General features: G+C 31.2%; 1 protein-coding gene across 2 annotated transcripts in view; it reads left to right on the forward strand.

Moving 5' to 3' along the window:
* The first annotated feature begins 479 nt into the window (after positions 1-479).
* Positions 480-19517, forward strand: part of LOC123715005 — a 60717-nt gene continuing 41679 nt past the window's right edge. Inside the window, exons 1-2 of one of the 2 annotated variants that reach the window (XM_045669768.1) lie at positions 480-817; positions 15071-15524. In XM_045669768.1, coding sequence (XP_045525724.1) covers positions 15089-15524 — 436 coding nt within the window. In that variant the 5' untranslated portion in view covers positions 480-817; positions 15071-15088. Of the gene's footprint in view, positions 818-14387; positions 14602-15070; positions 15525-19517 lie in introns of those variants that run through there. The other variant, XM_045669778.1, reaches the window with a different exon arrangement.

Here is a 19517-nt window from a genome sequence, read left to right on the forward strand (position 1 = left end):
CTTGATTTTTGAAGTTTGCGAAACTGACATCCAAGTGGAGTTGCTATATTCAGACCTCTAATTTTCCAACTTCAGAATCGGACATAGAATTACATAGAACAAAGTTTGAATATCTGTAATTTATAAGTAATTTGAGATGTTGTGAGTATGTAACAATTATAAATGAAAATGATTGAAAATACACGTTTAGAATACCAGATTAAGCAGATATTCTTGCATCATATATGGTTACATTACCTATTTATAATCAACTATGAACAATATATTATTCTACTAAACAAAAGTTATTATTTACAGTAGTACAACAAAAGCATTTGCCCAACGTAAATTTAAACTAGTTACAATTATTTTATTTGTCTTTAGATTAATGTCCCCTAAATCTTCTTTACTGTATTAAAGAAATATTTTTAGATATGGTAACATTACGTTGAAAGTTAATACTTCAAAGTGCACTTTAAGTTTAAAGTCGAATAGTCGAATTGAATACGAACGGCCGTATTCTTTGAATATGGGGTAGGCGATTGCGGCGGCCGATAGCCTGACAAACCGGTTTAACGAATAGACGATCGAACGAACGTACATTATTTCCAATTTATGTATCAGAGATTTATCATATTTTAAGAACTAACTTATTATTGAATTATAGTTGATTCACTTGTTTGTAAAGAGTGCTTTGAAGTTTTAATATAGTTGTGTATTGAGGCGCTCCAACGAACCTGATTTTCGAATTTTGCTTTGTGCCCACTTGGTATTTTAGATAAAACAGAGTTGGTATTTTAGATTCGTGTGTGATTAGCGTTGAATTTCATCATAAAAGGTAAGATTTTATTGTTTTAGAAATAAAAGTTAATTCGATATTTTAATATTTAAAGTTCCGAGGTATTAGGAAAGTTGCAGTGCCCGTAGGTACAAAGATTCGGATGTAAGCTTCGTTCTAAGAAAAGGTTTTTGTTTGTCACATACAATAGTTTATAGTTGCCTCGTTGAAGTATCTCGTAGGTTGGTATGGTTTAAAAATATGTTAATATTTAAATATGGTGTTACAGAACGATGTTATCATAAACCTAGTACATATTTCTATTGACATTTCACACACATCATAACTGAACATTAATATTAGGAAAAGAAATGAGTTATTTTACTGTACATTTTCGAAACTTCGTTTATAAACTTCAAACAGCCTGCATAGCGTATACGTTTACGAAGATGTACACAAACAGATTTTCACCAAGGCTTTCTTGGTCTTTCAATAACTATCAAATAAAAAACCACAAGGTGTACCTAAACAGTATCTACAACCTGTTTTTGTATTCAAGAGTAATTAATTTACATGTGAAAAAAAAGTAATCAAACAAATAAAAAACCAAGCTTCTATCCGTCGATATTTTTGTCCATTTACTGTTAATCTTTAAAACAATTAAAATAAAAGAGTTACTATCTAGTTACGGCTTATGAACCGTTACAAAGGATAAAGTGTACATCCTTATACCTTAAACATCAGATAATTTATGTGAATACTGTTCACCATATGAATCACTAACTATGACGCATTTATCGGAAAAAATATACTGCAATCCTTTGTAGTCCATGGACATGTACTATTTTTTCTGGGATAGGGATACTTTCTGTATGCATTGTTGATCTGACGGTTAATTAATTTAGTCAGTATTTTTTAAGTTCGCTGCAAATCCAAACACATATTAAAAAGGTGACTGGTAGCTGTTATTAACTATTTCCTTATCGCATCAAATTTCAATGCTGATTTGCATCGTAAATGAATATATAGGTATAATATAATGGGCGACTCTTAGAACAGCTGTTGTTTTTGTTATTCACAAAAACAAGCCTAAGCCTCATGTACATTTTGTAGAGCGCAAGATTGTTAGATCTAAATCTTTAAAAACCGAAATGGCTCGAACGATTTTCTAGAAATTTTGTGTGCATATCGGTAATCTGCGAATCGGACATCTATTATTTATCCCCCTAAAGGTTAAGACTTAAGAGTGGTGCATCCCTAAATTTATTTTTTATTTCTTAGACAATGTTTTTTTGTTTTTATTTTTTTATGATGCAGCTTACAAAAAATAAATACAACTCTACATTTTCACCCCTCTAATCAAGTCCTATATTTTATTTGTAAATTAAAAATTAGGACTTGAACCCTGAGGTTTAAATAGAGCAAAATTCTCAGAAAATCTAAAATGTTTTCATTCCGGAAAACAGAGCAGTCTCTGGGGTAGAAAAGCAAAATCGCGTGGGCAGCTAGTGTAAGATATTGTTTGTTACTACTATAACATTTCTCAAAAGTTAAATGTTTTTACTCCGAAACATTACGTCAAAACAATGACTGTAATTCCTTTTCTATAACAAATCACTAAGTATGTAATTAACACACACGCATTACACAATTAAACCTTATTCTTTAAAAAAATTGTTATCTCTCTATTATTATTCTTTTTTTATTTATTTATTTATTGATTATTGTTATTTTATGTGTTTCTCTGTGTGTGTTTTGTTAGTAATAAATGTTATGTCTATGTCTAATAAATTACATTAACGTACCAAAAGAAAGACTGGTACAAAATAAAAACATAGAGAGTTAAAGGTATCGCATTATGTATGCAGCGCGGCATATGAACGGTCAGGACGTTGCTCTCGACAGCCCTCACTGCTTCGCCTTTAGCATACCTAGCATAACGAAAGTTTGATATTAATTTTTAATATCTAAAATATAAGAAAAATCATTAATACTAGGCGATTAGAAAACCTTTACTCTACTTCCTATTTGGAAATATAAATTCATTATATCCATCAACCCAAGAAATTAGACTAAGCGAGTATTCAATAAAAAATTTTGTCAAAAGATTTCGTATTCTGACGTATGCGAGAAATAGTCATTGAAAACATTGTTCAATTTCGCATCTATGGTTTAATAAGCGGTATTGTGGCTAGCGATTGTGAAAGTAATAATTGCAATTACATGCAAATACAATTCAATTTTGATACAATCTAATAGAATAGAGCACTATTAGCAAAATATGAACGATAATATCTCCAATTTCGATTCTTATTATGAACAGAAAAATAAATTAATTAAATAAACAAATATTTGGTTTTTAGATTTATATAACATTATTAGTTCATACGTTCAAGTATTTAAGTTCAAGTAAATGAATAAGAAACACAAGTAAAAAGTATTACTTTTTTGGTACTCCAGTTTATATTTATTTATTGAGAAAAGTAACGAATTAAAATATACACTTACAAGTTCCAAACGTTAATTTATTACATTAAGCGGCCTATCCCTGTCGTGCATGCTGGGATATGCCGCTTAAAATAAACAATAACCCTAATTTATAACTTTTACATAAAATAATGACAGCGGTACATAGTCAGTGTAACTCAATTAACATAAGACTTACTGTAACTTAATTCCAAGTCATACTTAGAACTTTTTCATTTGAAACTAAGACTTAAATAGTAATCCTTCTGTTTTTCATATATATTGGATGCTATATATAACGGTACGTAACTTTGACTCATTCTAGGTGACAAGGTTTGCATTGGTACAATCAATTCTTTTTAGAAGAATTATAGCCAACTCCAAAGTACTCTTACGAAAAGTACGAAAACTCTATCATCCTAGTCGGTCCAAGGGCGGAGGAGCTATTTTTAAACATACGCAAAAAAATGGGATCGCACTATCGAATTGAATCCTGCATTTTTTGGAGTCGCCGTACCTTAATACGACTTCTGCGTATGAGTAGTGCCCAATGTTTTCGCCAGATTCTTCTACCTAATTGTCGCATGGTCCCATACAAAAGGCATATTATATCTCTGTCCTGAATTCACGACATGGCCAACTTCCTCACGTACGAGTGACGGTTATAATATTTTGTATCTGATTGACCTGCAATATTATTTTAATAAACAAAATGTAGGCAACTATGTTTCTATGTTACTAATTAATGTAGATATAAGAGTTGTGGCACGTTTTGCAAATCGTATTTGGTTCGATTTAGAAAACTCAATATACCACTATAAAACAGATATCGCTTCCAAATGGCCAATACTATTTGACAGTATGAAAAATGAAGTAAGATATACTTATACATATGAATAAAACATCGCGTTATGGAGTAAAATGACTTGGAAATAATACATTTAACAAAAAAATCATTATTAAAAATATTGATTTTTATAAGTCAGTCACGTGTTTCATTCACGGTCACAATTTTGTTGACGTAGTATGCTTATAAATAATACGTCCGGATGACAATTAAAGCACTAAAACTTGACGTTTGTTTACGTGTGTAAGAGCATGGTACGACATGGACTGGAGCGCCGCCATTTTGCATAGTGAAACGTTTTGGCGGATTATTAAACCGTTAGCAAGGAGCTTCCGTTAAAACTCATGCATTAAGTCCTATATTCAAATAACATATATAAATATTGGTTTAAGAGCTCTTGAAAGTAGATTTTAGTTTGATTAACGTTGTAGAATACAAGTCTTAGCGTTAACGATCGTTAGCGATCATTCAAATGTCGCGTCGTAGCTAAGTAAAGACTGAACTTTATAGATACACGCAAACTGTAAAAAACATGTTTCACTGCCCCACGATTTCCTAAAACAAAATTAAGGTTTCTTTACTAGTCTGTCATTAGAGACAATTAAATACACCACTCCCAGCGAATGCTTTATATACCTTAGAGTCATATACTCAAACATATCAACAGGTTTCGTAATGACTACACTAAAATCGGACGGCTTAATTTTCTCGAAAGAAAAAAAATTACATTTATATGCACCTATGTATTGACAATCACTCAAATCATTTAATGTCTTCGGTTATCGACTGGTCTGTTCCGTTATTTCTACAAATCGGTACGCATTCTAACATCGACTTGCACCTAGCACATGTACACGGAATTATAATCCTTCTTATTAAGTTAAGACAGGTCACTATTCTCTGAAGCGACATAGATTCTAAAGCCTTTATACTTCCACATCATTCTGGTACTTAAATAACCTGAACTCCAGTTTTGCGCTTGTCAAGACGTTGCATTGTTTGTGTATATGTTGTATAGGTGCATACAATTTTAAGTGTTTCCCTTTAAAGGGAAGAGAAACACGGCACGCAAAACGGAAAGTTGGTTATGATTAAAGACCCATAAGTATCAAGGAATACTTACTTGTTATTTATAATTGTTAGTAGAATCATTCCTCTATTTGATGAGGCGCAAGAGTGTTCGTATATCGTTTTAAAGGGAAATTATATTTCTTATTTGAATCAGAGAGTACATTAGATTTGAGAAAGTGTTTTTTCGTGCTATTTATGAAATTGCTGGCACTCAAATAACAAAATTGCTATTATTTGCTAGAATTAAGTGCATGAAATGTACGGCTTGCATCAGAAAATTTATTTTGTTTGAAACATTGCTTATAAAGGAGATATATAATAATTTCGCATACAGTACATACAGTAGTTAATTAAGAAAATGTATGATAAAAGATATTTCATAAAGTAAAGACTATACGAATGCCATAATAAACGTTGAATGAATATATCTATAAATATATATATCCTATAAATTATGATAAAGGATACTAGCGCTCTTATGCCTTTACTCTTTTACACCATTTGGTCTTCATACACAGAACGCAGTACAGTACAGATAGATTCGAAGATGAATGCTTCGAAATCGTATTAATTAAAATTGGTTACCTCAGTATTGTCTTTGGTTAACATAGCTTTTACACATTGAAAGAAAATATTTTTTTAACCGGATTAAAGCTATTTGTATTATTATAAACTTATAATTATTTCCATTTTTCAGACTGGTTGTTTTGGTTACATTAAAGAATGGGAGATATGTCTTTCATCTTATTTTTTAAGTGGGTAATTAGCCTTTTCTATCCACTGAAATCCAGAAGTAAAATGGATCAAAGTAGCACGTCGATATCTGTATAAATATTTAGACAATATTTTGCATTCGTCTTGATCTTCAGCGAAGTCGCAAGGTCAACGCCAAAAGCTAGTTGAAACCAGATTCTAATTCTTGAAACTTGTATCGTAGATCGCTTAAGAAATTAATATGCAATGAGGTGACATTTGATTGTCATGTACAATAGTTTAAAATGCTAGGTCAGCAACTTTAAAAATGTATGTATGTGTATGTTTTAAATTATGGAACAAAATTGAATGATGTCGTTCAATTTTCTGATAATCTTAATATATATATAAATCTCCTGTCCAATGTTTGTCCGCGATGGACTCCTAAACAACTTAACCGATTTTAAATTAAATTGGCACACCGTGAGCAGTCTGGTCCAACTTAAGAGATAGGATAGCTTAGGTCTTTAATTATAGTCGCAATTTTATTTTATTGCAAATTATTCGTCTATAATTAATTGACAGTCACAATTATCTGTTAACTCCAAAAGATTCTAACAGATGTCGATAGTTTTCGACTGGATTGAGTAAGTAATCAATAGATGGCACTGCTATGGCAAACCGACAAACGTGTCATATAAGCTACAATTCAATATCATAATTACGTGTTATTGAGGCTAAAGTATAAATTAAATTTATTTTGTAGTAAACGAAATACCGTGAAATTCAATTATTTCTCTTTAAATTTTTGGTGTTAGCATAGCCAACCACGTGTTACTTAGACCGAAGAGTAAATCAAATTCAAAATATAGTGACGATAATACAGTGAAATTATTCTTTCGTGTCACGGTATTAAGGCTAACTAAAACCACATTAAGGAGAAACGAAGTTCACGGGGGCAGCTAGTATATTATATTATTCAGTCGTGTTAAATATTGCTTATTTAATATCACACATCAACGTTTATTATGAACTGAAGTTTTGTATTCAGCTCTTATAAAATAATTAAAAAAACATATCATAATACATAAATAAACTGTATTTCCTTATTTATGGATGTATTCCTATTGACTTTTATTAATCTCGTAACCTTTTTAAAATATATATATATATATATCTCTTAAAAAGACCTAACTCTGCTTATTCTAATAAAATAATAACGTCAAAATCATTTTATAGTCTTTAAAGTAAAAGTAAGTCCAGTAGATTGTCTAGTTATCACGTTAGACTAAATGTAAAACTAAATGTACATTCCCCTCAGTAAAATACAGATGTCTTAACAAAATACAGGACAGTTTCAAATAACGCTATGGTGTCAAATTTTAGCTTTATTACATAAGATATTCCACCTGTTTGGTATCTAACGAGCCGCTTGATAAAATCATACCAAGTGTTTTGTATGACCTTCTGACAGAGAGAGGTGAATTTGATCAAGGGCATGAAGACAATGTATGTAGGCAACTGTTATGAATCGTGGGCTACTTTCGTATGAGTCAGTAGGTAATTCATTGATAGATTTTCATTATCACAACCCACAAACTTATTTACATTATGTTCTTCTTATGTGGTATGTACTATATATGCGTATTCATATGTAACTGTGTACTTATTTATAACTATTTAGTGAATGGCATGTCCTTATTATAATGAAAATAATTAAATATGACAAAAGAAGTACTTCAAGGCTTTTACTTTAAAGAAGTTGATACTACTTTAAAGTAAATCAATTCATACTTCACAATTTTATATATTTTAATTAATTTATGTACTTTTGTTAAAAATGACCATCGACTGATAAGGATAATACGTTGCATAGCTACTAATGTATAAATTTGTCCGATACTTTTAACTACAAATTTAGAAAATAGTCTCTAAATGTTAATCTTATAATATGTGGAAATGTTAATCCACTAAATTTTACGATGTACCTTTTATAGTAAGAAAATATTGCTCGAATTATGTCATATAATCCACTTCCTATGAAAGTTCCAAGTGTAAGGGGAACAGTTAATAGTCCACTGCTTTAACATCTTTCACATCTTACAATCACATCTTGAACTAGTGATAAATCTTTCACACAATAAAGACAGGCAGTTGGACAAACAGACATACATAACTTTTGTTAGTAACGAAACAGACACACAGAAATACGCAAAATAATAAAAATAATGTTCAAAAAAGAAAAATAACAAAACTTATGGTAAGAAAAAAAGGCATAAGGTAGGGTATTTTAAATGTGTAATATGTGTGTGTTGTGGTTGTAACTGGCCCTGGCTCAGCATTATGCTGTAGAGCAGACGTGTTCCACAGCGCTGGACATACAGCCAGAGACCACAATAGTTAGTTTGAACCTCAGACGCATAAAAATAAAAATAATGTTATAATAATAATTATATTAAAAATAACTAAAATATAATTAACAGTGTAAGTAAAGAAGTCTTGGAAGATTTGTGTGTAAAAGTAAATCGTAAGTAAAAAAATAAAAATAATTGTTACTAAAACTACTATATGAAATAGACAAATAAATATTTTAGGGCGGATTAAAAACTAGATATGGTGGGAGTTTGGTGGAGATCTACTTAAGATGTACTTTATAACTCGCCGCTCTCTTGATATAATTATTTCAATATTAATAAAATCAATCTAAAAGACTACACAGGCTAAAAGTGGATAAATCCTATCGAGTATCTATCATACATTGTACAGTACCCATTGCACCCAATCAAGTATCCAACCTAATTCTTAATAGGTTCTGTGCGCTACAGCAAGCTAAGAGTTCGCCGTGAATTTGATACCTGGCAAGGAATCCGGCAGTACCTAAATCGCAGGGTCCCTGATTACCTTAGGAGCCGATATCAACCATTACTGTACTGCCTTAGCTAAAACAAACCTTTTCAAAAGGGCACACATGACACAATTTAAATACTTAACGGACCTTTTTAATCGTCCGTTGAGTGAACTGACACAAAGTTTGCTTTTCGGCAGTTCCTATAGTGTAATATAGGTATTTTTAAATGTTTCACTCCCTGATCTATAAATGTCGTACTTTTTATTGTTGTTTTTTTATATATGTAGTATAAGTGTAATGACTTATTTGGTCAAATTAATAAATAAATCTCATCTGCAAGACAAAATGTTTATTGGCTCTACCAAACGACTAATATGCTATTCCTTAGCAAACCCTTAAAACATTAAAAATAAACAATTTAAACGCATAGGTATACACTACTACATATCGTTTTATATATAATAAGTTATTTCGTTTATTCATACACAAATTAGAATCTCCTTAAGTTGCACCTACCGGAAGTAACTCAAGACTCAGGTTGCGTGACCGAAGACGTTATTCGCAATACAAATAAAAAGCGCTAAGAATAGAAGAAAATTGCAAGGCTTTGACATTTTTGTCATTATCAATTGTGTACGATCTTCAAGCTTGATTACTCAATGCCAATACAGAGGAAAACAATAAAGACATACGTAATACCTAAAGAAATAACTACAAACTGGTTTTACATTTTTATACCAAAAATATACTAGAATATACAAGCTACACTAACTTAAAGGCACCGAATTGCGACATCATTAAGTATGCCTATCATACATATATCATAAACGTACGGGACGTGACGTGCTTAGCGCTAAATCACACCCTAAAATGCCATATTTTGGTATAACAAAGGTTTGGTAAAATTATCTATTGGAAGGATGGCGCTCGATGCGCTTTAAAATTAATATTATTATTACTTTTGTTTGAAACTTTTTACGACCTTAATGTAACATTACATTGCGTAAGAAATACTATCGGACACTGTGCTAATATTCTCGATGCCAGAGCATTATAATTATCTTTATGTATAGAATGCAACAATCATTCTATGCAACAAGAGAGTGAATACTGTAGGTATCAACACATTGTTGTTTTTCTTTCTTATGATGAAGCTGACAAGGCTTCAATCTTGAACAATATCAGAGCATACACTACGCCAGTAAGTAAAAGAACATTGTAAAATAGTTTGTCTGGGTTAAACTTAAAATTCTGGTTCTATTGCAAATATATTCATATTATGTATTCAAAATAATTTACATTGCTGCTAAAGTACTAACTGTACTAGATATGAAATGAAATTTGCCATGCTTGTGTAATAGCTTGCACATCCTTAGACTGGCTTGAAATATCAATGGCTATTTCTTAATATGGGTTACTCATTAACATTTTAAGCTAAGTTAGTTAGTACATTTTATAATAGTGTTAATTTTAAATAACATGAAGTTTCTTTGGCTTTCGTTTGGAGAAAGAAGTCTGAATGATCTTTGAAATTACAAAGAAAAACGTTAATTACTAATTAATACGAGTATAAAGTTACTCATTCTTAGTAGGAGATTTTTATTTACAATATATAAACACAAAACATCAATTAATTCTTGATTCAAACAGTACTTATGAAAGATTGTAATTTTTTTATTATTGTTGTTTTGTATTATCACTGTTTTAGTACCAAATAGATTTCGCTGGTCATATCATGTTTGTAGAGACGGCACCATATTTTTGTACGTTCATCAAATTTTTTCAAGTGTTTGTTAACATCACAAATTAATTTTGAACAGTTCTACCTAAAATCACTTAAAAGGTATATTGTGTAATATAACTGTTAATAGTAAACGCAACTATGAGTTAAATAAAGCTCCAATCCTGTAATTAATTGTAGCCGACTAGATAAACGAGTATAGTAATTATAATCAATTCCAAGAGACAGACAAAAACTTGTCTCTCGAAGACTGATATTTTTTCCTCTAGTTAAAACATCCGGTACCTTGGAACCATTACCGTTGATAAGATACAGGATTTCTTTAAGGTTTATATTTATTATCTATGATCATGGTCGTGGCAAGAAGGCTGTATGTAAATGTAGCGGACTTCTACCATGAGGTTGACAAATGCTAAAAAGAGAGGATAAGCAGACATTTGTTAGGTTACAAAATTTTAGGAAATATCCTCTTTTATTTTATGTTTTAATGTTTTTTTTATCTGAGATGGACAGGTGTTTTAAAAATAAATACTTTTTGCGTTTTCAATATGGCGGCTCGACTGGCTAAGTCAAACAAAAAGAGCATCTGGTTTACTTTTGACAAGACCCGTGCCAATCAACTACTTACAAAATAGTACTCGATAAGGCTTCTTATCTTTTATATAATAATAATTTCTTTATTTTCTCCCATATAAAATTTGTAACAAACAATAAAACTACAGTTAAGAAGGGTGTGGAGACTGGTTCCCAAACTAGGTAAGAACCTGTGATATGGATAACGCTCTATTTTGTATCGTAATCCTTTTCATCTAGTTCCAGGCTTTAAGAGAAAAACAACGACTTTTTCTTTATATATAACTATTGGCAGTTCATATAATTTACACTTATTAATAACTTCCCATAAATGTATCTAACATATCACCTTTTCAATTTCACGTACATTTGACAAATGGTGGGTTCAGCGACCTGCATACGATCCGGTTTTCACATTAACCTAATTTTATCAATTTTCGTTGTGTTAAACTCTTATTTCTCCATTACAATTTATTCAACTCCATAGATAAGGAACTTTATTTACAGATTGTACTTTGTTTTTCTGCTTCATTTTAAAACAATAATCTTCTATCGTCTTCTTATAGTGCCATCTCGTTTCGAAGGTCTGCGATCATCGTGGCTACTAAATTTGGATGCCGCGCTTCTCAACAATGACATGGTGCTTTGAAACAATAATCTAGATTACGTTAAAATTGTTTTATACACATTATGTATAAATCTCTTTGTTTACAACAATATAAAATACTAAATAAGTAACTAAACTAAACTAACTAGTAAAACTAAAGTTACTTCTGAAAAATTCAGCATTAGTTTAATTATGTAAATAATATGATTCATATTTGACCAATTTTTAACTTGTTTAATTCTGAGATAAAATTGTTATTTATATTATAATCGTAAATAAGCTGACTTACAGTTGATGAAAAATTTATACAATTTATTTTCTTGCAATAAATATTTTTTACAAGAATTCAATAATTTCTAACGCTTGACAACAAGTAAATAGGTATATAATGATATTTATTTGTGAGATCCACTCAGTAAAGAAATAGCAAAGTTTTGTTTCTGTTAATACATAACTTTTTACGAAGCTCCTATAAGTACCTTATACATATATATCTAACATATTTTCTCATACACTATCACCATCACACATACAAATGCGAACGCACATACTATTTCACTAATTATCAAATATAATTAACGTATATATGTTATTTACATATTTATGTACATTCGACTGCGACGTCTATACTTGGTGGGAAATTGTATACAATTCTTATTAGCTCACGGAAATCAATTCTGTTCCAAGTTTAAACATAATGTAAATATATGTACAGCACACATTGTTATCTCGCTTTCCTTACAAGGCGAAGGTTCTGACATTGAGTGGACCCAGTAATGAAGTATAACATTACTCAAGGAGTTCAAACAAAGGCATTGTCGGGCATGAGAAACCTCTAACCCGACTGAACTATGGGAAGTTAGATGAACTTGTTCTCAATTGAGTAATAACAGGGCAAGACCGTTGTTTTAGTAGCAAATTAGTCGGTGCTGTTCGTACATGAAGTCGATGTTTAATTGTTAATTTCCTAAATTCCCACTTTTAATCCAATAAGGTTTGCTAAATTGAAAAAGAAGATTTTATTTAGGTGATTACTATGTAATTACTTTAAATACAAGTAATCAATTAATTACTACTTTAAGCAGTAATTTGTAGTTGTAGCGACGACTCGCGCCGCGAAATTTTCCCCCTTTAAATCCAGTAAGGTTTGCGATATTTATATTAAAAAAGATTTTGTAAAGAAAATAATATTTACTTTATTATTAGTAAATAATTCATTATTACTCCTATAAACAGTTATGTGTATACGAGACAATTTCAGTTTTTACACTTTATAAAGAATATATTCTAAAAAGGTATACCATATTAACTTTGTACAGTCAAAATCTGTTATAACGCCATCGAAGGGACTACTCAAATTTGGTCGTAAAAACTGATACCTGTAACAGCCGATGACGTTGTTATTAAGTACTAAATAGAATTCAGCTGGGACCTTTGATTTTGGTCAATATAACCCGTATGTTGTCATAAACGATTTTGACTTTGACGAAACAATTTGTAAAGGTTTATGTATAAGAATTCAAAACCAACGTTGCAATATAATACTGTTGCATTTAAGAATACTGAAGATTAAATTTTTTGCGCATGTTAGTTCTTATTTTATGCGAATTAATTATGAACGGACTTTAAACTCGTTGTTTTTGTGAAAAGATTCTTAACCTGATGTATTTGTTTAAGAAGCTTTGACCTATTATTTTATTAGTTGATCGACAATTGAGAGTTTGAATTGGGTCTTGTCGACGCTTGATACGTAACGATTATATAATCTGCGCTGTTGGTTTTAATTTATGCAAGTGTCCTACGGCTAAACTTAAGTAGGTTAAGTTTTCAAAGTATAATTATATAAGATAGAGGACATCATATTGAAATTTCCTAAAATGTGCTGACACGTGTACGTTTAGACAAAAAGCTACCAAAGACTGCTTCTCCCACTTGCCATATGAATTACCAATGCTTATGATTCGATTAGCATAAACTCCCCTATAGTATGCTAAAGTATAAATTGATCTTTGGTTTTTGCCATCAATTTTCTAAAACAACATAAGGTTTTTTCAAATTCTTACATATATTGTATATGTATATTATTAACAGTAAGCAACTATTAATATAAAATATAGTATAAAAAAGGAGTCCGCCAAAACTTCTATTTCATGAATAACGTTAAATGTTCGTATTCTAGTTCGTACTCAGGATGAAACAGTAGTAAAAACGAATACATATTATAGGTTTTACAAAAATTCTCAAAAAAATATAGCTGTGCCCCGTAGCTTCACTCGTGTTTGGTAGCTTGTATAGAATACTATAGACCCGTGTCTCATAACCTTTTGGCCATACCTTTGCCTTTAAAAGTCTTATGTGACATAAATAATGTATATATTTAAAAAAAAATTACACACTTAAGATAATAATATTAGATATATTAACGAAATACAGTTAGAAAATTGCCAATACATATTTAAAAACTGAAATTAATATTTCAAATATAATTTTAATAAATATCGAATTGCCCTAATCAAATTGCCCCATGTGGGACGTAGGCCCCACTTGACAACACTGCTATAGACATTTCTCATAAAATGTGTCAACACATATTTTTTCAATTCAGTGATTATGATTGTAATACATTTGAACCTTTGTCACTTCGAAGTCTTGAATCGTGTCACGCCAATGAGAGTATCACTCTTAATTGGTTAGCAATAAATATTATCAAAGCCTTGTTTGTCTAGGCTGTATAACAGTATCGCAGTGTTTAAGTCAACAACACAGGCAGTAGAGACTAGCGATTCGTCGACTGCGGACGTTAGCTGAACAATCATTAGATATTTTAGTCTTTGCTTTATTTTTATAATTACGTAATTCGTTATGTTTTAGTGCCTTCAGTGTGTTTTAGTGCATAGATAATAAGTGACGTGTGTTTGTGTAGTGTAAACTGTAATGTGATCCGATGCAGATAACGTTACAATTTCTTTGGTTTGAGGTTGTGGTTTAGTGAAATAAGGTAATTTCATTTACAGCAAAATTACTTTTTTAATGAGTGAATATTTTAAAAATAAGGTCTTTGTTAGGTAAATTTCAAGTTGAATTATATTAGATTATAAGTTGTTTTTTTAAGGTGTGATAAATTTTAGGTTCGAATATTTCATTCATTCCATTGTTTCGTTGGCAAATAATTAAAATACATATTTCAATATGTACTTTATTTTTTGTTATATTATTACATAACTTATTAGGCTATGTATACATAAATGTTATTTCATTTAAATTTATTATCAATGTTTTGAGAGATCGTCGAAAATGTTAAAAGAAAATTATTTTTTAAGTATTGGTGTTTCAATTGTGATTGCATTTCAAATTCACACTTACTCTAACAAAACATACAACCGTTTATTCGTGCCTTTGTGGTCATCTTACACATTCCTCTCGCTCCCATCTGGTTTTTAACATTAATCTTTACTTTCTCATTCCAGATAACAACCAATGCAACAATGCAGAGCACAAGAGACTCTAGTCGAAAGCGCAACATCAAAAGACGTAACTCAAGAAAGAAATCCCTGTCTCCATCAGATTTAAAATGCGTAGAGAAATCAGAGAAACTGGGAAGGCGATCCCTATCAGAAGTCTCATTGAAAGTGAAACACAGGAAGAGTAACATACAAAGAACACTGACACATCCGATATCGTGTTTCGACAAAGTGCCAATCGATGTTAGTGCCATGAAAGTAGAACCTGTCCCGCCGGAAAGTGACGAATCCCACGTACCTCCGACGAGTAGTGATAGAGATACAGAGGACGATGCGCGCGCGCTGCCCATACCGCCTTCGCCCAGACGGCGATGGGATTCGGGGAGCGAAATGGATTCACTTGTTTCCATTGCAGTGAGAAAGGCATCGGCACGACGACGCCGAACGTCCGCTAACCCAGGTATTACCTTAATTGAGTATTACACAGTTGCACTATCTTTTAAGTTATTTTTTAAGTTACGTAATACATACTATTTAACAGAATTTATTTGAATATCAAATACTTTCAAAGCTCACCCTGTAACCATCCTACCATTGCCATGTTTTAATATACAATTAAAACCGTTTACAACGACATCGTTTAAAACAACATACCGGTTTATTGACAAGAATCAAAGGCCCCGGCTGAATTTTATTGTATTAGGTTTTTAATAACAACGTCATCGGCTGTAACACTATCGGTTTTTACGACCAAATATGAGTAACAGATTTTACTTTGCAAATTGTCTAACGATAAGGATTTTAATTCCATACTTAAAGTACGTTTATGATAAATGGAGATAGACTTTTATATCGGACGTTGGAGAAACATTATCCAGTCTACTACGAAAACTTCTCAATCGATTTTAAAAATTCTTTCACCACAATTTTTTTGTTAACATTATTACAGTGATATTTGTTTTTTTTCGTATTGACCTGAACACAATAGTTAATCGCATTTGATATATTTCGAATATTTTAGTAAACTAAAATGTTTAAATCTATATAGCATGGTTTAAATCTTGTTCTAAAACAATACCTGCTTTATGTAAGGTGAGGAAATTGGTTAGCATTTCCCAACGGTTTTACGACACTCCGTAGTACATAAGATTAAATTGATTATATATGTATATTATGATTTGTTTAATTTATCACAAAATTTTTACGTTTTAGTCTTAAATTAAACATATATATCTTTTGGATATTTTTTTGCCTATGGCCTGTATTAAATCGGTATTTATTTTAACTACAGTAGTAGTAATAACTATTAAGCATACAATTTCATAACCTAGTAAGATAACAGTTGTAGGCTCGATAAAATAAGTTTATTTTGCTTATTAAGACATCCTGTCTTGAAACGCTAATGATGGAAAATGATCTCGTTATTGGTTAGTATTGTAATTTTACAATTACTTATAATTATGTTCTATTTGTACATTTCTAAATACCTTTTGGCACGTTGTATACGGCCACGGCCAATAACTTATTGTTTTAAATTTTCTGCGTTTTTTTAAACGTCTTCAAATACGAGTTGACTATAGTATTGTCTTTATGATTTTAACACGTTATTTTGAAAACTTCCGTCTTTCCTATGCAAAACCGGCATATTATGTTCTCTTCATAAATTCGACTGAAACTCTTTCACACAACTGCGACTATCTCGCGGAATCAACGAAAAAAAATATTTATAGAACTCGGACGCAGTGTACATAGAAAGATTAATTACGTATTATTAATTAACTATATTCATAAAACCAAAAACAATTTACTGTTATCTAGGTCGAATAGTATATAATAAAACACGATATGAATATAAACGACAGTTTTATAATTACACTAATAAAAATCACGATATCAACAATTTAATCCGTATTGAAAACACGTGGCTATATGAGTCGCAAGCGCATGTACTTTCTGACTCAGTAATTATTGATTTGCATAGTTTTATGCTGGTGGAGTCACTATTACATGTCAATTATTATGATAATAGATTATATATACCAAGGATATATAGTAACGAAGGTGTTATATACCTCGCTTTATATTCTGTAAAACAAAGAAACAATTAAAGTCAAAGTCAAAAATCATTTATTCATATAGGTAACACAATGTACACTTACGAACGTCAATAAAAAAGAAATATACATTAAATGCTTCCAATTTTACATTTACTGCCAGTTCTTAAATCAAGGGCGTAGAACGGAAGAGAAGAACTGGCAATAAACTCTCCGCCACTCTTTTTAATCGCCAAGTTCTTTTTGTATTACACAACGTTTGTAGTTGCAACCATCACACCATGTTCCACATGAAATCAGCAGGAGGTATGGTGCAATAGAAACACACTTACATTCTTGTGGGAACCACACGCAAATACATAGTCAAAAATAACTAACATCACCGCATACACGAATTCAAGCACGACCAGTCCTCACAAGTAGCACCCGTTCACGAGTATCACGCATGGTCAGCCATCGGCCCCCTCGCCATATTTTAGGGAGAGAGACAACCCGACGCATGGACGCATTCCATAGAGAAAAAACGAATAACGAATGATTATAAATATTATCCAGATTTCAAACTTATGTACGATTATTTGGATAGTTTTACCTCATACTTAAGTTTCGCTGTTGTTGTAATCCTCATTTATAAGTTCCGGAAAAATATTTTTACTACGTTTACACCAATAGCTTCTCAGAAGGTCAACCTGGGACATAAATTTATCGAAGTGGAACACTATTCCGTTACTAATTTAATAATTTTCATATAATGAAAAATATTATTGAAATTTCCTTTAATATATTACGACGTGTATGTTTTTTATAGAGCCTGAAAATGACAGGATTAACGAATAGTAACAAGTTCTTTAATAATGAATGAGTAATTGGCACATATTAAACAAAACATTTCAGTTTAAAATTAAAAGTAATATGAGTAATAATATTTTGTATACTCTTAATAATAGAACAGTAAATGTAAATAGTAAGCGGTGGTTAATTAGGCATCTCCTGGACAGGCGTACCTTCCAATATGCCTCATCTCTGTGCAGAGAAAAAAAAAACGAAAACGCTGTCAGAAGTCAAAGTCATTTACATTTGCTATAAACATGAATTTTCCGGCAAAAAAGTTTACGTTGTGCGAATTTTCGTCATTGAATCTTGACAAGTATTGTATCGGCTACAAACTCTATATATTTGAATATCGTTGGTTTACTTTGTATACGCATTAGATGGGTGACCATTTGCATAATTGCAATATAACACGACGTAGATGAGCCGTAATTATTACCGACTACCGTGTCAGGTTACTTCCTCCAAGAGAGTGCATATAAACATTTCCTTGACATCAATAAGGCATCAACGGGCCATCAGTAATTTGCTCAAACGTGAACCTTGGTACTGGTAATTTTCATACTAACATACGTGATTAATCTCATAATTGATTAAAACTATTTCTTTTATATAATCAATAAGATGTTTCAGACTTATGGCATTTAATTATAAATGAACTGCTACAAGTTGGGTCTGGGTCACTTCTGTGAGATCCTGGTGTGCTTGAGATTTATTTAATCATATTAGTTACATTTACTTCTCAATTTTAGTTTCGATTTGACGTAGATCGAGAAATGGCAATTTTTTGATAAGGCCAAAAATTCTACTAAAATGTAATTAAGGCTCGGTGGATGGATATGTTATAATAATACGCTTTGTTTGAACTGACTTTAATGGTTTAAAATATGAGCTTATAACTAACACAAAATTAGGTTGCGACTATAAGAAAAACATACTTGGCTTATTGAAGGGTTCATAAATCTAAATGACACTTATGTTATAAAACATTATCGGAAACGAGAATGTGGTAAAAACTAAAGGGCGCTGTATTGTTTTCAAGTATACGATGGCTGTTTACATTTGGTTTACGCTTCTAATTAGTAACTAAAATATTTAGATGTAACTTAACTAATGTTGGGTTACATAACTCGTGTTAGGATTTTAATAAATTTTTTGACATGTCTAAATTAAAATGACCCAGAAAGGGCCGCGTGTTGTTTATTATTTGCTTAATAATTTATCTTATCTAAGCCACTGCAATTGATTTAATTGATATAAATGTTTTATAGATTTATTGACCATTAGCACAGTTTCAAGTGTTTCGTCATCAACAAGACATTGTACGAGAACATTGGACTACTAGAAAACTAGGATATGCTTTTAACCTATAGCTTAAAATGCCGTTACAGACAATAGAAGTCGTGTAAGTAATTTATAGAATTCTATACCCGAGTTCAAGTTCTCACAGTACCTGATTAATGAATATACGCAGAGTCTAACAGGGTTCAGAAACTTCAAGTTCTGACAGTTACACAGTCGATTCTCGAAAATGTGACACTCGTTAATTTGAATCTCTCGATAATTTG

Source organism: Pieris brassicae, chromosome 1 (genome assembly GCF_905147105.1).
Source record: "Pieris brassicae chromosome 1, ilPieBrab1.1, whole genome shotgun sequence".
Classification (NCBI taxonomy): domain Eukaryota; kingdom Metazoa; phylum Arthropoda; class Insecta; order Lepidoptera; family Pieridae; genus Pieris; species Pieris brassicae.